Source organism: Perissodus microlepis, chromosome 7 (genome assembly GCF_051167445.1).
Source record: "Perissodus microlepis isolate ML-2025 ecotype Zambia chromosome 7, ASM5116744v1, whole genome shotgun sequence".
NCBI lineage: Eukaryota > Metazoa > Chordata > Actinopteri > Cichliformes > Cichlidae > Perissodus > Perissodus microlepis.
In genome coordinates this window covers 25735227-25760878 of record NC_140467.1, presented here as the reverse complement: position 1 = coordinate 25760878, position 25652 = coordinate 25735227, and the positions used below count along the sequence as shown (strand labels likewise).

At 38.3% G+C, this 25652-nt stretch overlaps 1 protein-coding gene across 1 annotated transcript; it reads right to left on the bottom strand.

The window, feature by feature from the left end:
• Positions 1 to 4366: 4366 nt before the first annotated feature.
• anpepb.1 (alanyl (membrane) aminopeptidase b, tandem duplicate 1) lies at positions 4367 to 24818 on the bottom strand. The gene is made up of 21 exons (XM_084932550.1): positions 24524 to 24818; positions 22551 to 22851; positions 19844 to 19986; positions 19500 to 19636; positions 16727 to 16853; positions 15411 to 15565; positions 14875 to 14988; positions 14639 to 14782; positions 14491 to 14556; positions 12937 to 13002; positions 12548 to 12720; positions 12278 to 12354; positions 11037 to 11170; positions 10901 to 10956; positions 9595 to 9742; positions 9414 to 9505; positions 8953 to 9060; positions 6695 to 6862; positions 6466 to 6606; positions 6084 to 6165; positions 4367 to 4612 (listed from the first exon to the last, which is right to left on the bottom strand). The coding sequence occupies exons 1-21, from the start codon at positions 24816 to 24818 to the stop codon at positions 4454 to 4456; spliced, it is 2886 nt and encodes a 961-aa protein (XP_084788676.1). The 3' UTR covers positions 4367 to 4453.
• Positions 24819 to 25652: the final 834 nt, after the last annotated feature.

The following is a 25652-nucleotide window of genomic DNA, read 5'->3' as shown; positions in this document are numbered from 1 at the left end:
AGCTGTTTAACTCAGACACTGAAGGTGAAGAGTTTGATGGATTTGTGGAAGTTGAATGAACTGGAAATGTAAGTGTATTGTTCAATATTTGATGTTTAACAGCTTAACAATGTTAATAGTTACTGTGAATGAGTTGGTTAAATTTTAACTCATCCGATTGTTTTATTCTGCTGAATGCACTTTAAACGCCTTTTAATCCGGCGTGAGAGGGATCCGGGCATGCTTGATGCCGAAATTGCCCAGCTGTTTACCGTAACTCAGACACGGAAGTTGAAGAGTTTGATGGAATTGTGGAAGTTGAATGTACTGGAAAAAGTAAGTGTATTTTTCAATATTTAATGTGTTACAGCTTAACAGTGTTAAGAGTTACTGTGAATGAGCTTAATAAAGGTCGAGTTATCTTTTGTTTGTCTTAATGCGCCTTATAATATGATGCGCCTTATGTATGAAAACAGAGCCAGTCTTCAACAGTGCGCCTTATAATCTGGTGAGCCTTATAGTGCGGTAAATACGGTATATTGACACTACTGGTGACCTGGCGAAATTCCCAAGCACCGGAGTATCTGGGTTTAGCTCTCCTTGACTGTCTGTTTTGGCTACGGACGTGTTCACCTGGCTGTTTGGCTTACCGATATCTCCTTCTGTGATGTGGACTGGCAGGATCTGCGTACTCTTCGCGTGGGTTTGGATTTTCCTGTCATTGATCTACCGTCCTGGCGCCGGACTTTACCACTATACAGCTGCCGAGCTTCTATGACTACGTTTCCATCTGGCTGCTCTACCGCCGGCAGTGCTTCATCTCCACCCGGATATCGCATTCCTCCCTCGCCGCAAATATATCCATCAGGGCTTTTGCCGAAACTTTCATCATGACAACTCTAAATCAGTACAATCCTTCTGGTCCACCTCTCGTCATACCCCACGGAACTTCGACAGGATTGCTGACCACAGTGTTTTAGCCAGCCTGCCCAGGGCGGCTAACACTTTTGTTCAGTCTGACACCACCGATGTCAACTTCGGCCTCCTTAACATCTGCTCACTTATGAACAAGGGTCATCTCGTTCGGGATCTCCTCACTGACCATAAGTTTGACTTCTTCTGTTTGACTGAGACGTGGCAACAGTCCGATGACTTTTCCCAGGGTTTGTTTACACCTGCCAACCCCATGAGTCCGACTGTGGTGGAGGTCTCGTGGAAATCTACCACGGAAATTGGAAAGTCTCGCCACTGTCTGGGCCTCTTTTCAGTTCTTTTGAATCCGTTGCCTTTCAACTCCCAGGCCCTGCTCCAACTGTGATAGCTGTCATCTGTTGCCCTCCTAACTCTAATTCTGTTTTTATAAGTGAGTTTGCTGATTTTCTGACTCACCTGGCTACTGTTTTCCCCAACATAATACTCCTGGGTGACTTTAACATTCATATGGACAACAGTGATCATCCTCTTACCGATGACTTTTTATCTCGTCTTGATAGTTTTGGTTTAAAACAGTATATAAACTTTCCTACTCATACTAAGGGCCATACCTTGGATCTAGTTTGGTGCTCTGGACTTACTCCTTCCAACTGCAAAGCCGATGAACTGCCAATTTCTGACCATTTGCTTCTCTCTTTCAATATCAAATGACATCTTCTATAACCGAAAATCCCTTTCTACTGCCTTCTCTGGGTGTTTGCATTTTAATAACCTGCTCACCCTAGAGGATTTGGTTTTCTATTATAACCACAGTCTCAATAATATTTTAAACTCTGTTGCTCCACTAAAAACCAGATCTGTATCATTTTCCCACTCAGCACCCTGGTTTACATCTGAACTCAGGCGTCTGAAAGCAAAAGGTCAACAGCTTGAATGTCTCTATAAGAAAACTGCATTATAAGGACTGTATTAGTTAGTTGTCTCCGTCCTTTTCTCTCCCCACATGCCACTGCCTTTCTTGTTCATAGCCTGGTCACTTCCCGGATCAATTACTGCAACTCTCTTCTTTTTGGTCAAAAATTGATCCATAAGCTTCAACGTGTCCAGAACTCTGCTGCCCGTATTATCATCAGGACCCCTTCTGTGCACCACCTCACCCCTGCTCTGCAGCAGCTTCATTGGCTTCCGGTTAAATACTGCATCAATTTCAAGATACTTTTGTATACATTCAAGGCTATCCATCATCTCTCGCCTTCATACCTCTCTGACCTGGTGCAGATCACCATTCCTTCTCTGTGTCTCAGATCCTCCTCCTCTCTTTCTCTGCCCGTCCCTTCTCCCCGGCTAGCCACCATGGGGCACAGGGCTTTCCGTTGCTCTGCCCCCTATCTTTGGAACTCCCTTCCTCCTGAGATAAGAACCCTAATTTCCTTCGGGATTAATAAAGTATTCTGATTCTGATAAGAAACATCGCTTCCCTCCCTCATTTTAAGTCCAGACTCAAAACTTGCCTGTTCACAATGGCCTATTCCACATAAAACTTTCCATCCTGCTACTTTCATTTATTTTAATTATTTGCTCTACGTTTTATCCTTATTATTTTGTTAAATTGTTATGTTTCTTGTTGTTATTGCATGGGTACACTCTCCTTGAGCGTTTTGAAAGGCGCTTTCTTAAATAAAGTTATTATTATTATTATTATTATTATTATCATCATCATCATCATCATCATCAAGGGGTTAATAAATGTGGATATTTCAGAGTTTAACATCATATAAGCTGAGTAGCAGAGTTCCTAAGTTCCAACTATCACATATGCTGAACTGAATTTGTAGAATTACACATTTTAAATAATTCATGTAAAAAAACTGTATCCTGGGTCCAGAAAAGAACAACTTCTACAATTACATCACAACATAAATAATTTTTTTAATTGAAAATGTCTAACCTATCTATCTGATTTATGAATACAGTGGAGACTGGTGTCAGCTGTATTTTGAAATTTGTCTTCACTCACTGGTCCATGTGTCCATCAGGAACTTTGCTCCTGTTGTTTGTAATTTGTTTGTAGTATTCAAACAGAAGGGAGACTTTTTTCCTGAGATATTACTGAAAGCAACAAAGACAGAACTCAGAAAATGTGACAACTTATTTGTGTTTTGTTTCTTATACTTCATGATACTATTAATTAATATCTGCTAGGTAAGTATTTAAGCCCACAGCCTACCAACATTTAAAATACAAGGACTACTGACCAGGATGCCTGGGGACCCCGATAATCCAGAAAAATAGATTGCTAGGATTATTGCAGTTATAATAAATCTGCATTAAAAAAATACAAGTTTCATTGTTTGATGCAACTTGCAGATTTTATCCAAAGTACAATTACATAACAGCTTGTTATCTGATTCTGAACCATCTGATTCTGGTATTCAATTCAATAATTTCAAGAAAATATTGTTTGTATTGATCTTTAGATGATTAAACCCTACTGAGGTCATATTGATCCCATATAAAAAAAAGCTGAAATAAACAAAATGGTAAAAAACTTTAATCAAACGTTACTGATTTTCCTTAATGAACAGGAATAAAAGTGTTCAGACAGAAAAATCAAAGTTGAAAGATTTATTTGAAAATTGCTGAAATGGAGAAATGCAAAATGACACTTATGAAACTTTATGAATCAGAAAAAAGACAAAGAAAGAAAGATACAATCTGAGAACACGCTATATAGTCCAACAAAGTTACACTACATATATTCACCATTAAGAGGAAAAATGATCACATTTTCAGTAGTCTACTCTATGGAAATCTGACGTCTTTACAGTTTTTTTCCTCTCTACTCATGTATAAAAATTATTTTTAAGAAGATACAGACTTGGTTTTCATACGCAAGAATCTAAAACTTTTTCTTAAAGCAGTGAAAACATTTCTGGACTCAAAAGTCGTAATCCATTCCAAATTGTAACATAAAAGGTTTAACAATTAAATGTACTTCATATACATTTTTCTATTTTAAAAATCTGCAAAATTAGAAGTAACTTAAGCTTTCTTTTGTCAAATTTGTGTTTGAGACTGTTCAAATAAATATGAAGAACAAAACAGATAGGGCTTATAATTTTTAAACATTTAAACATTTTTAAACATATATTCTTGAAAGTTTTACATCCCAAAGTAAGAAGAAAAAGAAAAGAATAAAGGTTTGGAGAATCCTGGTATTAAATATATAAAAAACAGAAACAGTAGACGCTGACACAAACTTAAGGCTTTTGTGACACTGTAAAATAATGATTCTAGAAAGTATAAAACCTCAAAGATAACTGATGTAAGTACCTTTTAAGTACTTAATGTATCAATTTAATTTATCATAATATTTAAAGTATCTATTTTTTCTAGTTCAACTTTTATCAAAGCGAGGTTTAGCAAAAATTCGGTAAACTGATTTTGTTCCACATGTGATTATGTAATATAAACATTTTCAGGTCGATCGAACCTCTGTTTTCATTTTTAAGTGAGTGATGAAAAAGTAAAAACAGCTTCTTCATTGGGGATTAGCTTCAGTTGTGAACCAGTCCAGAACATTCTTCTTGTTCTCTTCAACCCATTTAATGTTAGCGATGGTTCTCTCAATGGATTGATCCAGTGCTAAGGTCCCAGAGCCAAAACCAACATCGGAATTGTCAGCCTTGAACTGCTTCAGCTGATGCAACAGACACAATGTAAATCAGTGAGTAGTTTTAAACAAAAGACATATACTGAAAATACATGGCTTTGTTCATATCACTCATCTCTTTTGTTATATTACAATTATGTTTTTTTCAAGATTTTATTATTGAGACATGTTGTTTGTCATTCATAAAATGCTACAAACACTCAAACCTTTTGTTATTGTTATTGGATGAATGTTCCTCTTGCACACAGTCACTGCAACTTTTGACCAAATATTTCAAAAGCGACCAAATATTGCAGCTTGGTTATGGCACAAGACTGCACTGCTTGCATGTTGATGTTAAAGTTGTCATAGTCCTGAGTCTCAGACCAAGTATTTTTGAGTTTTGATCTGGACTTCTGATTCTTTCCTTGGACATTTGAGATAAATCATATTCAGGTTTTTGTGTACTGATTTCCTATTACTTGTTTATCTGTTTCTATTCATATTTCTTTGTTTCTTGTTTGATTGTGTTAGTTCCTTTTGGTGCCCTGTCTGCCTCAGTTTCATCTCTCTGACCACTAACTCAGTGTCTCCTGTGGTAATCACAGTGGTTTTCTCCATGTTTGTATCCCTTTGTGTCTCCCCAGTAAGTCATGTCTCTGTCTAGCTCTGATCACTGTGTCAAGTTCATGCGTCTTAGTCTGGGTCTCAGTGTGTGTTACTTCCTGTTTTATTTTCTTAGACCTCTCTCTTGTGTGTATCATGTTCAGTTTTGGATCCCTTGTCTTGTTAGTTCTATTCTTCACAGCTGTGCTCCCTGGTGTGTCCACTCTGCCCTAATGTCCTCCTGTTTATATATTCTCTGTATCTGTGTCCTTTGTTGTGTCGACCTTTGTCAGTCTGTTTCTATGAGTCAGTCCAGACTGATTGAAGATTACCAATAGTTGGGGCTTAACATAACTGATTTCAGTCAATATTTAAATAAATCCAAATAGGATATGATGAGAGGTATATGTTAATGCTGTTTATGTTAAAAGTGTTTTCAGAAGATGGGAAAGTAATTGTGCTTATGAATACTGGAGCAATGGGAGGCCACTGTGCTTTGATGCTATGGAGGGCCATGAGAACCAAACCACTGTCTTTAGGTTTCAAATCAAATCAAATCACTTTTATTGTCACATCACATGTGCAGGTACACTGGTACAGTGCATGTGAGTGAAATTCTTGTGTGCGAGCTTCACAAGCAACAGAGGTGTGCAAATACTGGTAATGAGAACACTATCACCTAGCAGTAAAATGCCTGTCCTGTCAAACTTATTAGTTCACGTCAGTTCAGATCAAATTAACATCTTGTAAAGTCGGGAAGGCTTGAAATCAATACTTGAAATTTGAGATTTTGAGACCAGAGGATGTCTTGAGATTTGATAACACTTAAAGTATCTACATTTAAAAGTAGTATAACAAAATGAACAAAAGGGAAACCACATTGTGGAAAAGTCATTTCAAAGAAATATCTAACCTGCTGAAGCTCAAATTCAGTGGAGAAACGTTTGGTGACGCCGTTTACGAGGTTGGAGAATGAGAATGAGCCACCACCATACCTGTGAGAGGGAAGCACAGTTGAAGGCAAACATCAGTTAGCAGAAATTAAAGTCCAAGTCACTTAAGAACGGTCTTCTCTTTCATCAGTTATGGGTCCAATCATATAAAGATTATGTTATGGATTATGCTGTAAGTGTCTTTGGTTCATATAGATATGACACACAACACTTCATATATGTGTTGCAACCTTTTTTAAACGGTCACTTTGAAGATAAACTGTAATTCTTGTTTCATATTAAAAACTATCCTTCCTAAACTGAAATTCTGGTGTCTTTTTAGAGTTATCATGTTGTACTCACTGACTGAAGATGTATGACCATCGAGCCCTGACAAAGTCCCATGCCAGAGACTGACCAACCACATTACTGGCAATGTCGACAATGGTGGCGGTGGCATCCTGCTTTCGGATCATGTTTGGATCCAGAGTGTATTCCAGATACCTGAACAGTCACAGAGTAAATATGTGTGCTAGATAGTAACTTTAAGTTACATAGTGTGGCATATTTATTAATAAAGCAATGAGTGTACCTGTTGAGCAGCCAAGGTTGTTTGGTGCAGGACAGAGCATAGCGAAGTTTATCAGATTCAACAGCAGTACTGCCATTCTTAAACTGTGACCAAGCAAAATCCCATTCTTTCTTGCCACCTGCTGCAATAGCATTGCAGTACACAGTGGAGCGCAGGTTAGGATGGATCCTAGAAAAAGAGCATATTGTTAGACTTCAGTACACCATAGATTATACAGAGTATTACTTTAAACTATAGGGGAATAATTATTTGATCCCCCTGCCAAATTTGTAAGGTTGCTTAATTACAAGAAAAGGAAATGAACTGTCTCAAATTTTTAAGGTTTCATTTTAAATGATATTATTGGCTGCTGCTTCAGAACTTGAAACTTCAACTCCCTCCCAAGATATTCTTTAGGATTAAAGTGTGGACACTTCCAAAGTCACTACATGACCTTATTCATGTGCTTCTACGTGTGCTCCTTCAGATTATTAACAAGCTCATCCCTGGTGCTATTGGATTTATGTCAGGCAAACATGAGGCCTAATCATGGGTATCGATTCCTTGATCCTCCTGGTACTGCCTGCATACGTACTCGGGCATTGTTGTCCACCAGGAGGAACCCAGGACTCACTGCACCACTGTAGACTCTGACAGCTGGACCAAGGATTTCATCCCAGTATACTCATATGACATGTATGACTCTATGTTGTACGAGTGTACATCTCATAATCCCGTCTTTATGTTTTTAATATGTGCTCAAGGTGAATGTTCATAGAGGGGATCTCTGCAGAGACCTCAGACTGGGTCTGCTGGCACCAGCTGGCTAGCTTGTCTATGCTTTTCTCTGCTCTCTCTCCAAAGATCGTGGTAGCTCTTATACCACCAGCTCCACAAACTGTGCCTGCTCTCCAGGGGCCCAGGTTGCAGCCACTGTGAGACCCCAACGGCTCCAGTAATTCACTCCACAGGAGATTTCCCACTAGAGCAGTCTCGTGAAAAAACTCTACACCCAGCCTTTGACCAAGTGATAAAAAGTGATCTTCATATGGTGCACCCTAATGCAGCGCTTATCTATCTGCATTTTGTATTGATTAAAGATTAAAGATAGGCTGACGCTCACACAAAAGAGGAACACACCCAGTTGTTGGTGCCAAAAAGCCACCAAGAAATTATTTTCCCGGTGGCTCATCATAACCCCATGGCAGAGCATATGGAATATGATAAAACTGGAGTGAATCATGGCCCGATGTGGATGTGTTCAAATGGTGTGCATCCTACCTGGAGTGTTATCTGCTATTTCAAAAGTGCCCTTGTGCCCACTAGTGCCTACCTTAAAGGAGGTGCCATTTGAGTGCATTGGGATGGATCTCATCAGTTTACCAACTGACACTTTGTTCATGTCTCACACACTAAAAGAACTGTACCAATTACTGCTATTAAATCTATTCAGACCAGGTTCTACCACCGTCAGACTGAAAGGCTGGCAGAGTGGCTGAATAAGACTTCTATTCATGAGGATGAACCCAGTTGAGATCACTGGTTAGACCCTATTTTGTTTGTAGTGGGAGATTTTCTCCCTTTAAGTAACTGTTTGTCAGGAACTTGTGTGGGTGTGTTGGACCTTATTAAAGAAAACTGTGAGCAAGGTCCAAGCCGAGCTAAAAATGAAATTCATTATGTTCTAGACCTGAGAGCAAAGCTATACACATTGGGGAGTAACACAAGAGCTCCAGGCCCAGGAACGTCATTAGTCCCTGTACAACAGAGGGGCAAAACTCATCTCGAGGTAAAGTGCTTGTATTGCTCCCTTCTTTTAGCTCAAGGTTACCTACCAAGTGCCAAGGACCCTTTGTGGTCAAACATGGGGTGGCTGACACTGACTATGACAAGGGAGGAGCCACACTGGTATATCACCTCAATCTCCTAAAAGTATGGCGAGAAGCTGGAACTGTTTCTCTGATGAGCCTGGTTAGGGAAAGAGATGAGTTAAGGTGCCAAATTCAACCATTGCCACCTTCCTCCATTATGATGACTATCTCACAAAGGTCTAGAGAGCAGATGTTGCTTGCATTGCAACACCAGCTCTACTTGAGGAACTGCCAGTATTCTGGAATCACCTCCATATATATATATATATATATACACACACACACATATATATATATATATATATAGACACACACACACACACACACACACACACACATATATATATATATGATGGTTTGCAAACCCGAAGAAATCTTCTTGGCCCCAAAACTGACATGGACACACACCTGTTGCTGTCAGTATCCATCCACTCTTGAAACCATGTCATGACCAGGTTTTGGCATTCCTCCAACCCTGTCCTGCAAGCCAGGCTAATTGCATTCACCTGATTATACCTGCAGAATAGACAAATAGAAAACAGAAGTATTGACAAGAACTTTTAGGGAAAAACTGGGGAGAGCAAAGAATAATGAATACAGATATTTCGGAGTTCAACATCATATAAGCTGAGTAGCAGAGTTTCTAAGTTCCAGCTATCACGTGTGCTGAACTGAATTTGTAGAATTACACATTTTAAATAATTCATTTAAAAACTGTATCCTGGGTCCAGAAAAGAACAACTTCTACAATTACATCACAACATAAATTATTTTTTATTGAAAAAGTCTAACCTATCTATCTGATTTATGAATGCAGTTTAGACTGGTGTCAGCTTTATGTTGAAAACTTAAAATGTGTTTTCACTCACTGGTCCATGTGTCCATCAGGAACTTTGCTCCAGTTGCCTGTCATTTGCTTGTAGTGTTCAAACAGAGGGGAGACTTTTTTCATGAGATAATCCTGAAACAACAAAGACAGAACTCAGATAATGTGACAACTTATTTGTGTATTGTTTCTTTTGTATGTATATGTCGTTGGAAGAAGTTCACCTGCACGGGGCCATAGACTTCGCTGCGATCAAACATGAGGTAGAAAAAGTCTAGGTTGTTAAGGGCTGCCTTCCATGGAATGTAATCTCTCTCATTATTCAGGTATTTGGTGGTATTAAGCGCCTGCACTGTAGAAATGATCTTGGCTCTAAGAGGTAGAATATAGTAAAAATTTATCAGATACTTCATGTTTATGTTTTCCATTGTCATAATTTTAAGATACCACTTTAATGTCACCATATGAAAAATAGATTACAATTATTATTATAGTTATAAAATGTGCACAAGTTTTATTGTTTAATCAACTTGCAGATTTCATCCAAAGTACAATTACATAACAGCCTGATTCTGGTATTCAATTCAGTAATTTCAAGAAAATATTATTTTTTAATATTGTAGATAATTAAGCCATACTGAGGTCATATTGATCCCGGTATAAAAAAGCTGAAATAAATAAAATGGTAAATGGACTGGTTCTTATAAAGTGGTTTCATACTCTACATCAGCACTCAAAGCACTTTAAGCAACTTAACTCATTCACAAAGCACTTTTTCTATGCCTTTTCTATGTAGGTGCTTTCTATCTAATATTCACATACTCGAATGAATGCAGTGGAGAGCAACTTGAGGTTAGTACCTTGCCCAAGAATATTATGCATGCAGGGTGGCAAGGGATCAAACCACCAACCCTTTGATTACTAGATGACCTGCTCTACTCTATTTATAGCCTGGTGATGGCTAACTGATTAGAAATAGTTGTGTCAGACAAGCAGAAATGGCTGTAGTGATAGATGTAGCTATTCCAAATGACAGCAACATTGGGAAGACTGAACACGAGAAGCTCAAGAAATAGCAAGGGCTGAGAGAATGTGGAAGGCGAAAGCAACAGTGGTCTCCATGGTGATGGACTGAGGGACGTGTCCCTCACATATATCAAACATTCCCTTTAGAAAAGACAATTATTCATGTCTTCTCCATTTGCAGGTAATGGCTCTCCCAGTGATTCACTGGAGTCCCAAAGCCTTAGAAACGGTTTTGTAACTCTTTCTAGAGTAACAAAGTCGGATGCAAATGACATCTGACATCTGTCTAATTGATATATCATTTAAACATGTCTGTTAATAATCAGGCTAGTGAAATTGAACTTATAATAATAATGTATTTAATCAAAGTATCGCAGTTGATTCACGATTTAATGATCATGAAGTGACAAAGCTGGAACAGAAGTAAATAGTTTTTCATAGCAGTGTACATCTCGTAATTATAACAGTTATCATGTACATGTGAGCTAACACTTGCAAACTTACCTGGCCAGATTGAAGGCATCATCCAATATCTGAGCTCTGTTGATCCGTGGAATGAGCTTAAAGAAACATCAGGAAACATCAAGAAACACATTTACAATCACTGATAATGACTGTGTGTTGGGCTCCTCTGTCTTACCTGATGATTACTCTGCAGAACATCTAAGAGTTTGGCCCAGTTGCCATCATCATAGTTGACCCTGTAGTAACCAACCATGTTGACATTGGCTAGCACCCACTGATCTCGTGTTGCTTTCATATCTTCAGATGTTTCTAGAAAGCGAAGAAATAGAACTCAAAGTTGGTGCACAAGAATAAAATAAATGTAAGCTTTTCTTAAAAAGTTGCCTTAGTTTATTGAGGGTTGCAGGTATTCATGATCCACAGTTCTCTTAAGATTCTGCAAGAGCTAATGGTGGCAAAAGGACAGCTATTCTGCACTTCAGTAGAAGTACAGATACCAGTGTTAAAAATACTCCAGTAAAAGTTGAAGTACTGATTCAACTACTTTACTCAAGTAAAAGCAAAAAAGTACAGGCTTTGAAATTTGCTCAACATAAGAAAGTAAAAATCAGCTTTTTGGAGGCTGGTTCTACCAGCTATTTTTGTGAATAGCTAAGCTAAGTCTTGTGCTATAATAATGTAATAATCAAATAATATTAGACAACGGAAATACAAATTTTAGTCTAATTTTTTATTCTAATAGTCCTCAGGTTGAATCAGAAGAAAAAGAAGGAAAATAAAAAGAATCTTGATTTTCTTAGGCCTACATTATAGAGTGTGACTACCTTAAAATGAAGGGAGTAAAAGTAAAAAGAAAAACAAACTACTTAATTAAAGTACAGAGTGGTGCCGTGCTTTGGACAATTGTCCAGTTATATACCTCAGTTTTGGCCAAGTTTCAGCTGTTGTCAGTGCGCTGGGTCTTTTGACCCAGCAGTTTGAGCTTGAATTGTGTTTTTTGTGACCTTTGTATATTTGAAATGAAGTTCAAGTTTTAACTCTCTAAACTGTCAACAGACTGCAACTGTTTTATTTATGAACACAAAATCACCATCATGTTGTTTGCTCTATCTCAGGGGCATTAAGGTACTATAGAGAGACCACAAGAATTTAAAGGTAATATAGTTTTAAAAATACAAAATTTTGAGTCAATGTAAATATTTACATGTAAAAAAGAAACAGAACCAATTATTCAGTGGTTTCTGCTAACGGAGAATCAACTCCAACAAGCAAATTGTTAGAAGTTGAACATAAATCAGTGAAAACACAAAGATGAAAAAATGCTTAAAAGATTGTGATTAAAAGATTGGTGGACTGCAGAGGACCACCACATTTTGAAAATGATGTGCAGTCTTAAGCTGGGAATGGATTATCTACCTGATTTGGATGTTAGCCACAGTGGATTCTGCATAGTGCCAGTCCTCATCCATTTGATTGGAATGATCCATTGATAACTATGGCAGAACATTTGAAACATTATTTCTGCAGTTTCTTTTTCTTTATTTTGCTTTTCATTAACTAAAAACAGCCTGTAACCATTTTGCCATTTAAAAAATTAAAAAATAATAAAAATTGAAGAACTGCATAAAGAATATGGTCTTTACTTGATATATTAGGAGGAAAAGATAAAAAAGGCAGTGCAAATACTTGAAGGGGGATGGAGTGGTGACTACAGCTTCTGGATCCAGGAGGAAGTGCTGCTGGGAAACACTTCCAGTGCCAGTGTTAATGGTAACCACAGGAAAGCCCATCTGCAGCACCCAGGTGTTCATTATGTTATCGAGAGTATCAGGAAGCTCTAACTTGCTAGAATCAGCAGCCTGTGAAGGTCCCAAAAAATCCAAAAAGATTAAAAAGTAAATATGTTTTTTTTAAACATGTGTGTGTGTGTGTGTGTGTGTGTGTGTGTGTGTGTGTGTATGTATATGAATATATATATACAGCTGATCCTCTCTGATGTTTCGAAAGCACTAGAAAAAAAAATTAGATCTTAAACTAAATATTCAAATAAAAAGAGCAGAGAGATGATAACATGCCTTTTGCAGATGATACCAAAGGTCTGTGTAGACTGCATTCCCAAAGCTAAATGCACTCAGATAGGACTGCAGAAAAAAACAGGAAACAGAGATATGTCAGACACACTGCTTTGGATAAATGAGGGATTACTGTGTTGGCAAAACTTTCCAAAAATTTGTACAAGTGTTCAACATTTCGCTACAATGTCCTCCAAGTTCTTTCATTGAAAGGGATATCCTTTTCACAGATGACAGGATATGATTTCTTAGTTTATTTATATTTCTCACTCATCATTGGACAAATTGTAATTTGTAATTTGAGAAAGATAACTGGTGTATGAATGGGTTGTTTAAGAATATATAAAAGCATTTCAATAAGGAGAGATTGCTTGGAAGAATTAAACATGATTTACTGAGATAAAAATTCATGTATTTGGTGATTAGACTCTGAAGACCCATCATGGCAGAATGGAAACCCAGCGGTGATAAGACTTAGGACAGGGCCCCCCAGAGTTGACATGCTGGAGGTGGTGAAGATGAAGACTGATGCTTGGATCGGACTATTACTGAAGTGTCCATAAGTTGCCCCTCCATATTAGACTGGCCCAAATTCTTGAAAATTTCAAATCACTTTTAAAAACACATCTTTTTTTCCAAGGCATTTTAGGAGTAGTACCAGAGTCGGCTTGTAGTCTGTTTTAGTCAGTTTTTGGTCGCTTTTAATCGTCTTTACTTTACTGATTCATTTTTATCATTTTTTTCATTTATTTGTTTATTTATTTTATTGTTATTTAATTTTCTTTGTGTGTTTAATGCAAGATTTTAAACTTTTTTCACTGTTTTTTACTGGAAAGCATTTTGGTCAACCATGTTGTTTTTAAAGTGCTCTATAAATATAGTTGGATTGGAAAGTTGGAGTGTCTGTGAGGTGGAGATGGGGAGTAGGTGGGCTGAACAGATACAACTCTACATGTGGCTGCACAAAACAAAACCTTTTTAGAGGTTTGGCAGACATGTGACCGCTTACCACATACCATTAAGTTGTTACCCATTTTGGACACACAGTATTCCTAAATCATACTCAAAAACCTACTAAACCTTATGTAGATAAGATAAATTATGGAAACTATGGTTAAAGAAACTATGGTTATATACTCTCTCAGAGGAAGTAAAACGCTTTCATCACTAGTATCTTGCTTGTTATGTGCAGAAACTGGACAAGGGACTTTCACTATTGCAGTGAACGTTTAAATAATTATTTGAGCGAGAAGTTTTGTGCTTTTGCAACAATCGTGGTAACCAGCATGACTGAGCTGGTGATCACCTTCTGCATACAGAGGTCTTCTGCAAGATGTTTAACTGTTGATATGGTGTTTATTTACTCCTTCTTGTTCATCCATGAACACTGACCTTAACTGAGGCAAATGCAGCATGCAGTTCTTTTAGTCTTCTTCTGGTACATTTTTAAAACAATGTGGAGGTTTTTGCTGTTGTTACAGCAAAAACCTCTGCAAGGATGACTGGCTGGTGGACCATCATAGTAGCACATGTGTTCTGTTATATTGTGGTCCTTACCCTCAGTCCCAGCTGGAAGACATCTTCAGTCAGGAAATCTGACAACATCCTGAGGACAGATGCTCCCTGATGAGGAAAAAACACACTGTTAGTTTTTTTCTTTTTTGCTTTTTGTTTTCATGGTTTTGAGAGTCTATGCATGCTTTACCTTGCTATATGAAATAGCATCAAACAGCTCACTAATCTGTGCTGGCGTCTGGATATCTTCTTCTTTAGATGACAGAGGGTGAGAAGAAGCCAGAGCATCAATAGCAAACACCCTATGAATGTCACCGAGCACGATGAGGTCTGTCTATTATAAAACAAATGAGACTGTATACTTAACAACTTTGTCGAGCACCAACACTTATATTCAAAACAATTTGGTGTTAATGAAATTCTTACCACATTCCAGTCAGGTTCAGCATTATTTGCTCCCAAGTACTCAACATAGGATGCAAAGCCTTCATTCAGCCACAAGTCATTCCACCATCTGAGTGTCACCAGATTACCAAACCACTAGAGGGACAGTTCAGAAAAAAAAAATGTGAGAATTGACTCGTGCATTTGAACTAGTTTACAAAGAAGTGAATAGAATTTGTTTTTTGAAGTTTTTTATTCACTTAAGTCTCATCTTGAAGTTATTTTCTGGGACTTCAACCCTTTGCTATGACATATGAATGGGTGTGAATGGGTGAATCAGCCAAGCTGTATGTGCTCAGGTAGAGTAGAAAAGTATGTAAAAAGTAAAACTATATATCCAGAATATCAACTATATAATATATATCCAGTTACCAGTTACTTGGAACTATATCTGAAATTGCTTTCTGGGACCTGAGAGTTGACATGAATGTTTTCCAAAGCACTTAAAACTTAATTATTGCCTGTATTCAGCATCTCAAGAATCCTCTTAAACTTTATTTCCAGGACTTGAAACTCACCATGTGAGCCAGTTCATGAGCAATGATCATAGCGATCCTTTCCTTGTTGGAGTTGGAGGAGAATGCTTCATCGTACAGTAGAGCTGTCTCCCGGTATGTGATCAGACCCCAGTTTTCCATGGCCCCTGCATTAAAGTCTGGGATTGCTATCTGATCTGTGTTAGGACAGAGATTATGTTAATGTGGCTGATTAGTTGCTTGAAGTGAAAGAGGTTACCAGTTTAAAACAGCAGAAGTGCTTAAAACCTTTACCCAGTCACAGTGCAACAGTGTCAATTTAATCCACTATGGGTAAAAAAAATCATTGATTAACATCCTACTTAATTAAAAGTACCTATAATAATGTAAATAAAAGTTTCAAAGGTGTCATAAATATCAGTTCATATATGCATAACAAAATGTCAAATAAAATAAGTGCGAGTACATCAAATCTTGGCCTGCAACATAGGACAGGCTAAGATTATATAACAATGAAGAATCACATTTTACCTGTTAATAATTGATAATGAAGATGACCTTCTCATAACAGGTCATAAAAAGTCACAACTGAAAGATGTGCGTATGATAAGAACATAATGGAGCTGACTGGATGCTGCAGCCAAGGTCTTGGGCAATAAAACTATATATTTTACAGTTTTGCCATAAATATACACCTGATGCCAGTAAACATGAGACCAAAAACTGATCTGAGATCTAAGATTAGATCAGTACACTGAGTAGACACATGTCCCCACTTTCCATGTGAGCAGAGACTTAGGTGCATTTATTAATGAACAAAATGAACTTCAAACAGGACACCATAAAGATAAGGCATTTTTATGGTGTGTTTTTTTGTACACTAACAAAAACTGTGATGCTGCTGAAGTCTATCAAATCTCTTCCAAATGTTGTCCCATTTGCATAAAAACAGCAAACAAAAAATAAAATCTTGATGTTATTTTGCATCTTTTTAATGAAATTTTGCATTTGCTTATGGTCATTTAATGTCACTATAGGATAGGTTTTCTTGCCCTCACAGTCGTTGATTTGAGTTTAGTCACTTATGACAAGCAAGAAATATAAAGTCACTTCATGACAAGGCCTCAGATCAGGTATTCACTTAGTATTTGATATGTTAGTATTGTTACTTATTAAATATAGACTTTTATCAAATTAAATGTACATAATAGATATAAGATTAAGATTTCATAGACTTGAGAAATCCATGCTGGTGCATCAGGACAGCTGTACTGACTCATGATACAGTGAAGCTAAAAAGTGTGCAGTTGTAAACGTGCAGGCATGTAGATGTCTAGCTAATTGTGTGGTGGTCTTACCAGACTTGGGTAGAGGGTACGTGGCATTGTAATACTGCTCAAAGAATTTAAGGATTGGTCCAGTTTTGTTAAGGGCATACTGTCCTTGACCAGCTGCAATGGCGGACCTCCGGGCGAAAATGCGGATCTAAACCCAGATTACACAAAATAAAATAAAATTGAAAAACACTTTACACCACTTTGCAAAATAACATTATTCTATACACTTGTATTTCAAATAGTTTAAATCTATAGAAAGAGTACAGGGTACAGTCTAGGCACCATGATCTTAAAAGTACAGTCAATCATCTCCAAAAGTTGATTCTGTTCATCTGGGCGTAATGTTTTCAGTGGGAGAAATGTTTCGTCACTCATCCAAGTGACTTCTTCACTTGCTGACTGCAGGTTTCATCTTATAAACAGTACATTTGCATCATGACTGAAACCAGCCCACTGAAGGAACAAAGGGCTGGGAGGTCAGTTCCTTCATCATAATTATGCAAATTCTCATGACTATTGATCAACAACCACTGATCAAAGACCACTAATCAATGGCCATGAGTCCCATTCTGTCATGGTCCTGGGCCATGTTGGCCCGGTATTCTTAGTTTTTGTGTGTTTTGTATTTTGTTCTCTATTTATGCCTTGGTTCCTAGGTTGTTTAGTTAAGATGTTCCTTATTTGGTTACCTCCTGTGTGCCCCTTTATGTATCTGTGAACCCTTGTTTCCCCTCCTTGTGTTTTATTTCATGTTTTCTGTTATGTCCGTGCTCTCTCCTCCTGTCTGAACCTCTGTGTACTTCCTGTTTTACTTTGACAGTCTCTCGTCAGTATGCGTCATGTTGTGTTCACCCCTGCCCTGTCTCGTTACGATTATCTGTGTCAGCTGTGTTCCCCATGTGCTCCCACTTCCCTCGTTTACCCTCTGTGCATTTATGTCCACATCTCCCTCAGTTCAGTGTCGCGTTCTCCCTCATGACTGTGTGCCCCTCCGTGTGTTTCCTCGTAAGTCAGTTCCTTAGTACTTCCCAGTTCAGTTTCATATTATTTTGTATCGCCGTTATCTTTTGTCAGCATTAAAGCTGTATTTTGAGTTCAGTCCTGTTTTCCCGTGAGTTTGTGTTTGGGTCCTCATCCTGCCTGCACACAGCCTGATCATGACACATTCACAGAGAGTTGGGGAATGGCTGCAATCACAGCATTGTAAGATGGTGAAAGATGTACCCTTAGGCCCCCTCCTCGATTCAGAGATGGTCTTTCCCTTTTCACGTAAATGGCCTCCTTGACTCCACGCTCAAACCAGCGTTCCTCCCTGTCCAGGATGTGTACATCCTCATCCTGGACAGGCAGTCCACTGGCCTGTAGGTGTAAATAGACTGCAGAGTCCTGGCCTGACGAGGTAGCTCTTCTGTGTTGTGCCATCCACTTAGCCAGAGGTTTCCCAGATTTAGTGGTCTTTGATCAGTAGGGCTTGGTCAGTTGTTGTTGATCAATGGTCATGAGAATTTGCATAATTATGATGAAGGAACTGACCTCCCAGCCCATTGTTCCTTCAGTGGGCTGGTTTCAGTCATGATGCAAATGTACTGTTTCTAACACTGGGGAAACCTGCAGTCAGCTGAGACTGAAGAAGTCACTTGGACGAGTGACGAAACGTTTCTCCCACTGAAAACGCTACGTACAGATGAACAGAATCAACTTTTGGAGATTTACTTACCTGGATGATTGAGTATGCATCAAGACGTGCAGTCAATATTTTTTTTGCAGTTATAAGAAAAAAATAATAATGTTGAACTGAAAAATATGCATTATTAGTCTGACTTATGGCTTATGTGTTCACTTATGTGAACTTAGAATGAGTCCATTAAAAATATACAGGTGTGGGCACTGGTTTGTGGAAGCCACCAGGTTGCCCCGCCACTCTGGAATACAGTCCTCAAGATGGACATCGCTGTTCTGTCTAATTGTATTTTATGTATGCGGGTAGAGACCAACCTGACACTGGCCCGGTGGCGCCAGTGTCAGGTTGGTCGCCTCGCCTCGCCTCTGTCAGTGCGCCCCAGGGCGGCTGTGGCTACAATGTAGCTTGCCATCACCAGTGTGTGAATGTGTGAATAACTGAATGTGTAAAGCGCTTTGGGGTCCTTAGGGACTAGTAAAGCGCTATACAAATACAGGCCATTATACCATTTTACCATTTATTAGTTGATGGTTTCCATCTCAGTCTTTTATTTCTGAGCATGTCTTTGTTTGTTGGGATTCTGTATCAGGTCCTGATTGTTTTGTGTCCCAGCCAGCTAATACTGCCAGGAAAAAATCTGATTTTAGTGAGCTGACTCCCAAGACTCCTAAGACTGTGTGTTTCAAGACTGTTTATTCTGGGACTGTTTGTTGTTCGGCTGAACAAGGCTCCCTTGAGACAGAAACCCTGCCCGGATCATGGCCAGAGACCAAGTTTAAGGTCTTACTTGACCCCCAGAGGTTCTCATTCCTGCCTTGCTCCGGGCTCAGCCGAGCCTGCCCAGCCTCTGGGGCCTCCTGGGGGCCAGATGTTAAACTGACTTGATGTTATTTACTTGATTAAAGTGTTCCTTTAAATTTTCTGTATCTTCAGTTGGATGAGCACAAGAAACTTTTACTAATTAGTTTTCCGTTTTACTAATAACATATTTGCTCTACTTGATCGGAAGAAAAGGCAACTGTGAAAATTACTGAAATCCACGTGTGAAAGTTTCTTGGAAATTCAAACCACTTTGATTAAAGAATGTCAAAATTACTATGGGACAACAATTACCTCAACGCCATCAATGCTGTTACCGATACTGTTGTAGTCACTGACAATGAATGCCAGCAAGTAAGTCGACATTTTCTCTGTTCGCTCAAAAACTGTCTTAAGCAGATCCTGGCCATCAAGGTTGATTTCAGTTGTTTCTGAAAATAAATAAAATAAAGAGGTAACATTTTTATTTGATTGCTTTCCACTTCTTACCATTTTACTGACTAGACACATAAAGTGTTTTTATACTTTATTGTTGTTGTCATATTTTATTGTTTAACTATGTGTTACATCCTCAATATTTAACTATGTAGTGACATCAATTTTTAAAACAAAAATATCTGCTCTGTTCTCAAACTAACCTATTTCCTTGCCATTGGACAGGGCTGTAGTTCCACGGTCGTGGATCAGCGTAATGAAGAAGTAAGCTTTCATAGCTGGCTCATCAAAGCAAGGGAAAGATTTCCTAGCATCTGTAGGCTGCATCTGGGTGGTAGCCATGACCCTGACAAGAAGCAGATAAATTAGCTTTGTGTGTAAAGAAAGTGCTACACAATTTAAACAAAATGGTTGGATGAAGGTTCTCCAAAATCCAGAAGATGTAATAGCTATATGCCCAAAACCTAGTTGGCCTATATAAGCAAAATAACAACAACAACAACATAAAAACTAGTAATTTCAACCAAAGTCCTCAACTTTTCTTATCTTGTAAGCAGTACTTGACGTTGGTCAAGTTCGCGTCAAGTTACTTGAAAAAAGTAATCAGTAACTAATTACTGATTACTCCCCCCCCCCAAAAGTAATCCCATTACTTTACTGATTACTTATTTTCAAAAGTAATTAATTACTTAGTTACTTACCGTAATTGTCGGGCTATAAGCCGCTACTTTTTGCACAAGCTTTGAACCCTGCGGCTTTTAGTCAGGTGCGGCTTTTCTATGGATTGTCCATGATTTTTGTGATATCGTAAGACGATTTGTTTTGTTTGTTCCGCTGTTGTACGGCACTACGTTGCCTGGCGGAAGGGCATGTGATCAGACACGCAGTATCGGGGTTCAAGAGTGGTATGTTGGTCACATGTCCATCCGCCAGGCAACATAGTGCCGTACGAAGTAGCGCAAAAAACAAACTTCAAAGTAGCGCTACGCGTTCAGCAGGAGGCGTGGATGACGAGCAGCGATAAACTTGAGAAAAGCAAGTTATGCCCAACTCCACCAGTGGATTCTGACAGCGTGGAAAAGTGTGAAAACATCCATGATCACCAACGGATTTCGAAGGGCTGGACTGCTGCATGATGGAGAGGAGGACGCCGCCACGGCCCTTCTGAGGGTGTTCGACTCTGACACTGACAACGAGGATTTGTTTGGTTTTGAAAGTGACAGTGGATGATGAGCCTGTTCGTATCCGACACTGGAGAAGAGGACTTTGGTGGTTTTAGTGGGTTTTAGTGCGCAGGAAGATGGTGGTGAATGACTGACTTTTCTTCTTGTTAAAGCCGTGTCACTGCACCTGAGCCTAAAAGGTAGTCCGAATCTATTTTTCTGGTGTGCTGTAGGTTATTGTTATGTACTACATTTGTTACTCATTTATGAAGCACAGTACATGTTTCGTACTTGTAATTACCGCTACTTGTACATATACCTAAAAAGTTACGCAAATATGTACCCCTAATTTGTTTTTCAAAATATTAATAAAAGGGGTGTGTCTCCAAACAGCCATCTCTTTCCTGACAATTCCCTTTGTGCATATTCTCTTACATATGATAAGTCAACATTGAAACACCTGCGGCTTTTAGTCAGGTGCGGCTAATGTATGTACAAAACAGGATTTTCCCCTGATTTTAGCTTGTGCGGCTAATATTCAGGTGCGCTTTGTAGTCCGGGAAATACGGTAGTTACTTTTTAAAAACACGATTTACAACCTGAATAGGTGATAAAGCGATAGATCTTTCAGCCCAATTCTACTTTTTCTACATAATCCATCATACAAAATGTAATCAAATGGAAAAGTCTCTTTTTAAAACTTGTTTTATTAGTTTTAATCTTTTAACTTTATGCATCAAGCAAAAGTTTAATTATATGCAACATTCTCTGACTGGAAGAAATTTGTTTAACATTTAAACCTATTTTCTGCACATTCCAGCACATAAAATAAAATATTTTTTTTGTGTTTACAAATTTCAAATAAATGCAAGTGAAACACAGCAGAAAATAAATAAAATCAAAGACTAGCGGTCCTGTTGCTCTATTTTCACCTGTAAAGCAGGAGTGGCGTAGGCGGAGGTTTACCCTGGTGCAGGTGTGCCGCAGCGGTCAGTTGAAGAATCCGCGAGTTTCTCTGTAAATTTACCATTACGTCATAGCGCACTCGGTGCTTGCTCGGAAGTTTAGGGGGGTTTTTTTGCTGTAAAAAGAAGTTTTCTTCCCACGCACAATGGACGCTAATGTTTTTGTCACTTTTTATGGAATCAAACTCAAAGTAAGGTCAGTACTTCCAGGCTTTAAACGCTGCGGGGTCATACTCTCTCCCGCACTCAATATATTATCCACTGTTGATCTGCACACAGCTGTTTTCACAAACGTCACACTCGGTTACGTCACTGTCATGAGACATTCTCGCAAAAAAATCACGGTTTTAGTAACGCAGTAACGTAGCGTTCCTACAGGAAAGTAACGGTAATCTAATTACCGTTTTTGCAATAGTAATCCCTTACTTTACTCGTTACTCGAAAAAAGTAATCGGATTACAGTAACTGCCCATCTCTGCTTGTAAGACAGTAAAATTCTTATTTTCAGACACTGTCAAACAAAACATATAAAAGTATGTACTGTGGGAATTTTCCGCTAATTTAAGTATTCATCAATTCATTATTGAAATAATTGTCAAACTGTAAGCGTTGATTTTAACAACTATTTTGTAGTTGTTCTAGATGTGGTTGAAGTTTGGACAGAGATTAACTAAATGATTCAAACAAAAAAAATGTAATTATTAAAGACATACTCTTTTTTGCTATTTTCATTGTTACCTATGTTGATATGTTCCAGGTTTGTTGACACTATATACACTTACCTTTTCTCTCCATCCTCCATGTATTCGCTCCTGTAGAAGCCTCCAAGGTCATCAGCTAGTTCTCCAATGAATTTAGTGTAGAGGCGATACTTGTGTCCCTTTTTCAGTGTACCATCCAGCTCCAGGACCAGGTACTGTGTGACACCTTGGAGCCAGGAGGACTTGATTGTGGGGGCTTCAACACTACTCACTGACATGAGTCTTGCCAACTGGTTCTCAAACTTGGTGTAATTCAATTTATTAGAATGGATAAGAATCAGGTCAGTGTCCTCCACACATTCAAAGTCCACAACGGAATTGCCTGAAACACCAAGAAATAATGTGTAGTTTAATCAGTTGTTTAAACGTAGAAACCTTCACATTATTTGGAGTCACATTAGGATATGTGACTGGTTTATCCAATCCATGATTTTGTTGCCAAAAAATATAAAAATGTCAACTCAGTTGCATCAGGTAATGCTATTAGCAACCCATAGCTAATACACTTTAGTCCAACTTTAAAAACACCATAACTCTCGTGCCACTAGAGAATATTTAAACAGCACACTGAAAAAAAAACAATTGGCTGCACACCTAAAAAGGACTTTAAGTTTCAGATGCTTTATTTATTTTTCTTCATTCTCTGTTGTTTACTATTGTTACATTTAATTTTCTCACTTGTGCGATCAGATCTAAACTTTTATAAGAGATGAGAACTGTTTTTCATTAACAGTTTATGATATCATAGGTTAGTTATAAGGTCAAACTCAAGCTTTTAATGTGTTTTTAATTTTTGCAAAAGCACAAGTAACAGTAATTTAAAAAATAGCAGCACTGAGTTGGTGTCATATAAATTCAAACTAATTTAGTTTTTAATACTTTTTAAAAAAATTTTTTTACTTCAAACTGTATTTGCCTTTTGTGTTTCTAAAGGACAGCATAATGTAAGACAAATAGTTTTGTGGCTTAAAAACTATCCATTCGCTTCTGCTTATCCTATTCAGAGTTGGGGGGAGGGGGGGGGTCTTAGGAAAAGAAGCAGGGTACGCCCTGGACAGGTCACCAGTCTGTCGCAGGATACAGACAACCATTCGCACTCATATTCACTCCCGCATTCATACCTACGGGCAATTTAAAGATTCCAGTTAACCTGTCCCTACTACCTGCATGTCTTTGGTCTGTGGGAGGAAGCCAGGGTACGCAAACACGGGGAGAACATGCAAACACCACACAGAAAGACCCCGGCCTGATGGTGGAATTTAACCATCTTACTGTGAGGCAACAGTGCTCATGACCATGCCACCGTGCTTAAAAACTATTTCTGATTAATTCAAGTCCACATTTAGATTCACGTTCAGCTTTAAGCACATTTATTTTTGACAATTTCTGACAATTCATTGTTGGAGCACCACAGGCTGAAAGTGTTGAGCTTAAGTTGAAATCTGATGTTAAAAGAAGCAAAATTTCCCCTCCATTGACTTGGTTTTGTAGTTTTAAATTAAAAGCCACCTGGACTTACCATTGCTTTAACTATATCAAAACTGCATGCATATTTCACTATAGCATTCTAAGCCTTTCCACCTCAAATGTTCCTGTTACTGTAAGTATTGCTGTCTCTGTTGTTTAACTGCAACCTGTTTTTCCAACACAGTTTACCATTAAAATGTGCTTCATTTGTGCTTAATAATATTTTGCTTAATTTCTGTTCCATATAGTGCGCAACTGTTAGTTGGGCTTAGAATGGATTCAACAACTCTCATCAACTCTTCAAAGACATTTAAAGTGTGATCAGTGTTATTCATTCTATTGTCTGTTCTACATTATACATTTTCAGTCATCCCTTGGAAAACTAATAAAAAGCATTACAATCATACTTCTCTACCTCTGAGAACAATGCTGGTAAACACCCTCTGGCTTTAGTTCTTGCTGATACCGAGAGGGTCTATAATATGAACATTACAGAGAAAGAGAGAAAAGTACTCATAAAGCCTTACCTAAGAAGGTGTAAAGACCAGTTGTTGGGTCTGGAGTCAGTCTTGGCCATAAGGTGACATTATATGTCTCTGGCACCAGGTTCTTGGGCAGCCGATACTTGTCCCAAGGTTTATTGGATGGAATGGGTGTTGTGGTAGGGGGTTTGGAGGTTGTTTGTTCTTCATTTTGATTATTGTTTTTCCCCTTTTCCTGTGAGTAAACAACTGACAAAGCTATGATAGTGGTTAAGGCTCCCACACCTGCGATGATCCCCAAAATCCCAACAGTTTTACTAATAAAGAAACCTTTCCCCATGTTGCCTGCCTACCCAGGAGCCCCACACTCAGACACTGAATTCAGAGGTGGAAGGTGAACTTGGATATGTAGCTGTGGGTAGCATTTCTCCTCCCATTTACAATAACAGGTGATACATTAACAATAGCATTGTAAATACCTATGTCATCTGCTGAGGATAGAGCAGACTTTTCTTGGAAGAAACAAAACTCAAGAAAGTCTGTCAGTTACCTCAGGATGATTACATTTGATTGTTGCTCACTCAGTCATATTTAAAATATTACTGTTTCTGATGTTTTCTGATGAGAATTGATTTTGATATTTGCTCTTGCATTTAATGAAAAGAAAGAACATATTGAAATTTTTACATTTTTATTCTGAGTATGTCAAATCCTTGTTAGAACATAAAGTTCATAAAGATCACTGAACTGAACTATTTGTTGGTATTGATATTTTACCATAATTCAACATAACTTTACCGCACTTCTAACTTAAAGCCCAGAACATATTACTGAGGCATGCAAAATAAGGTTAGATGTTTAAAGCTGCCATCCAGTCACAGTGAAAAAAGTTTTGGAACTACATTTGCATTACTTACAAATAAAAGACAGACATAGTACACTAAGCCATACTACATACTACAAGAAAGTTTGCTAACTTCTCACTTGACTAAGAATCTCATAAACTACTGCATTTATAGTTTCATACCTAATGTGCAGCATGATTTTTTGTTATTTATGGTCCCATTTAGAGAAAACAAAACAAAACAAAATATAATTTAGGGCCTGGGTGCCTTGTCATTGACAAGTGGCTATATTTCAGGTGGCCCTGGGCACTTCACTACCATGTTTCGGT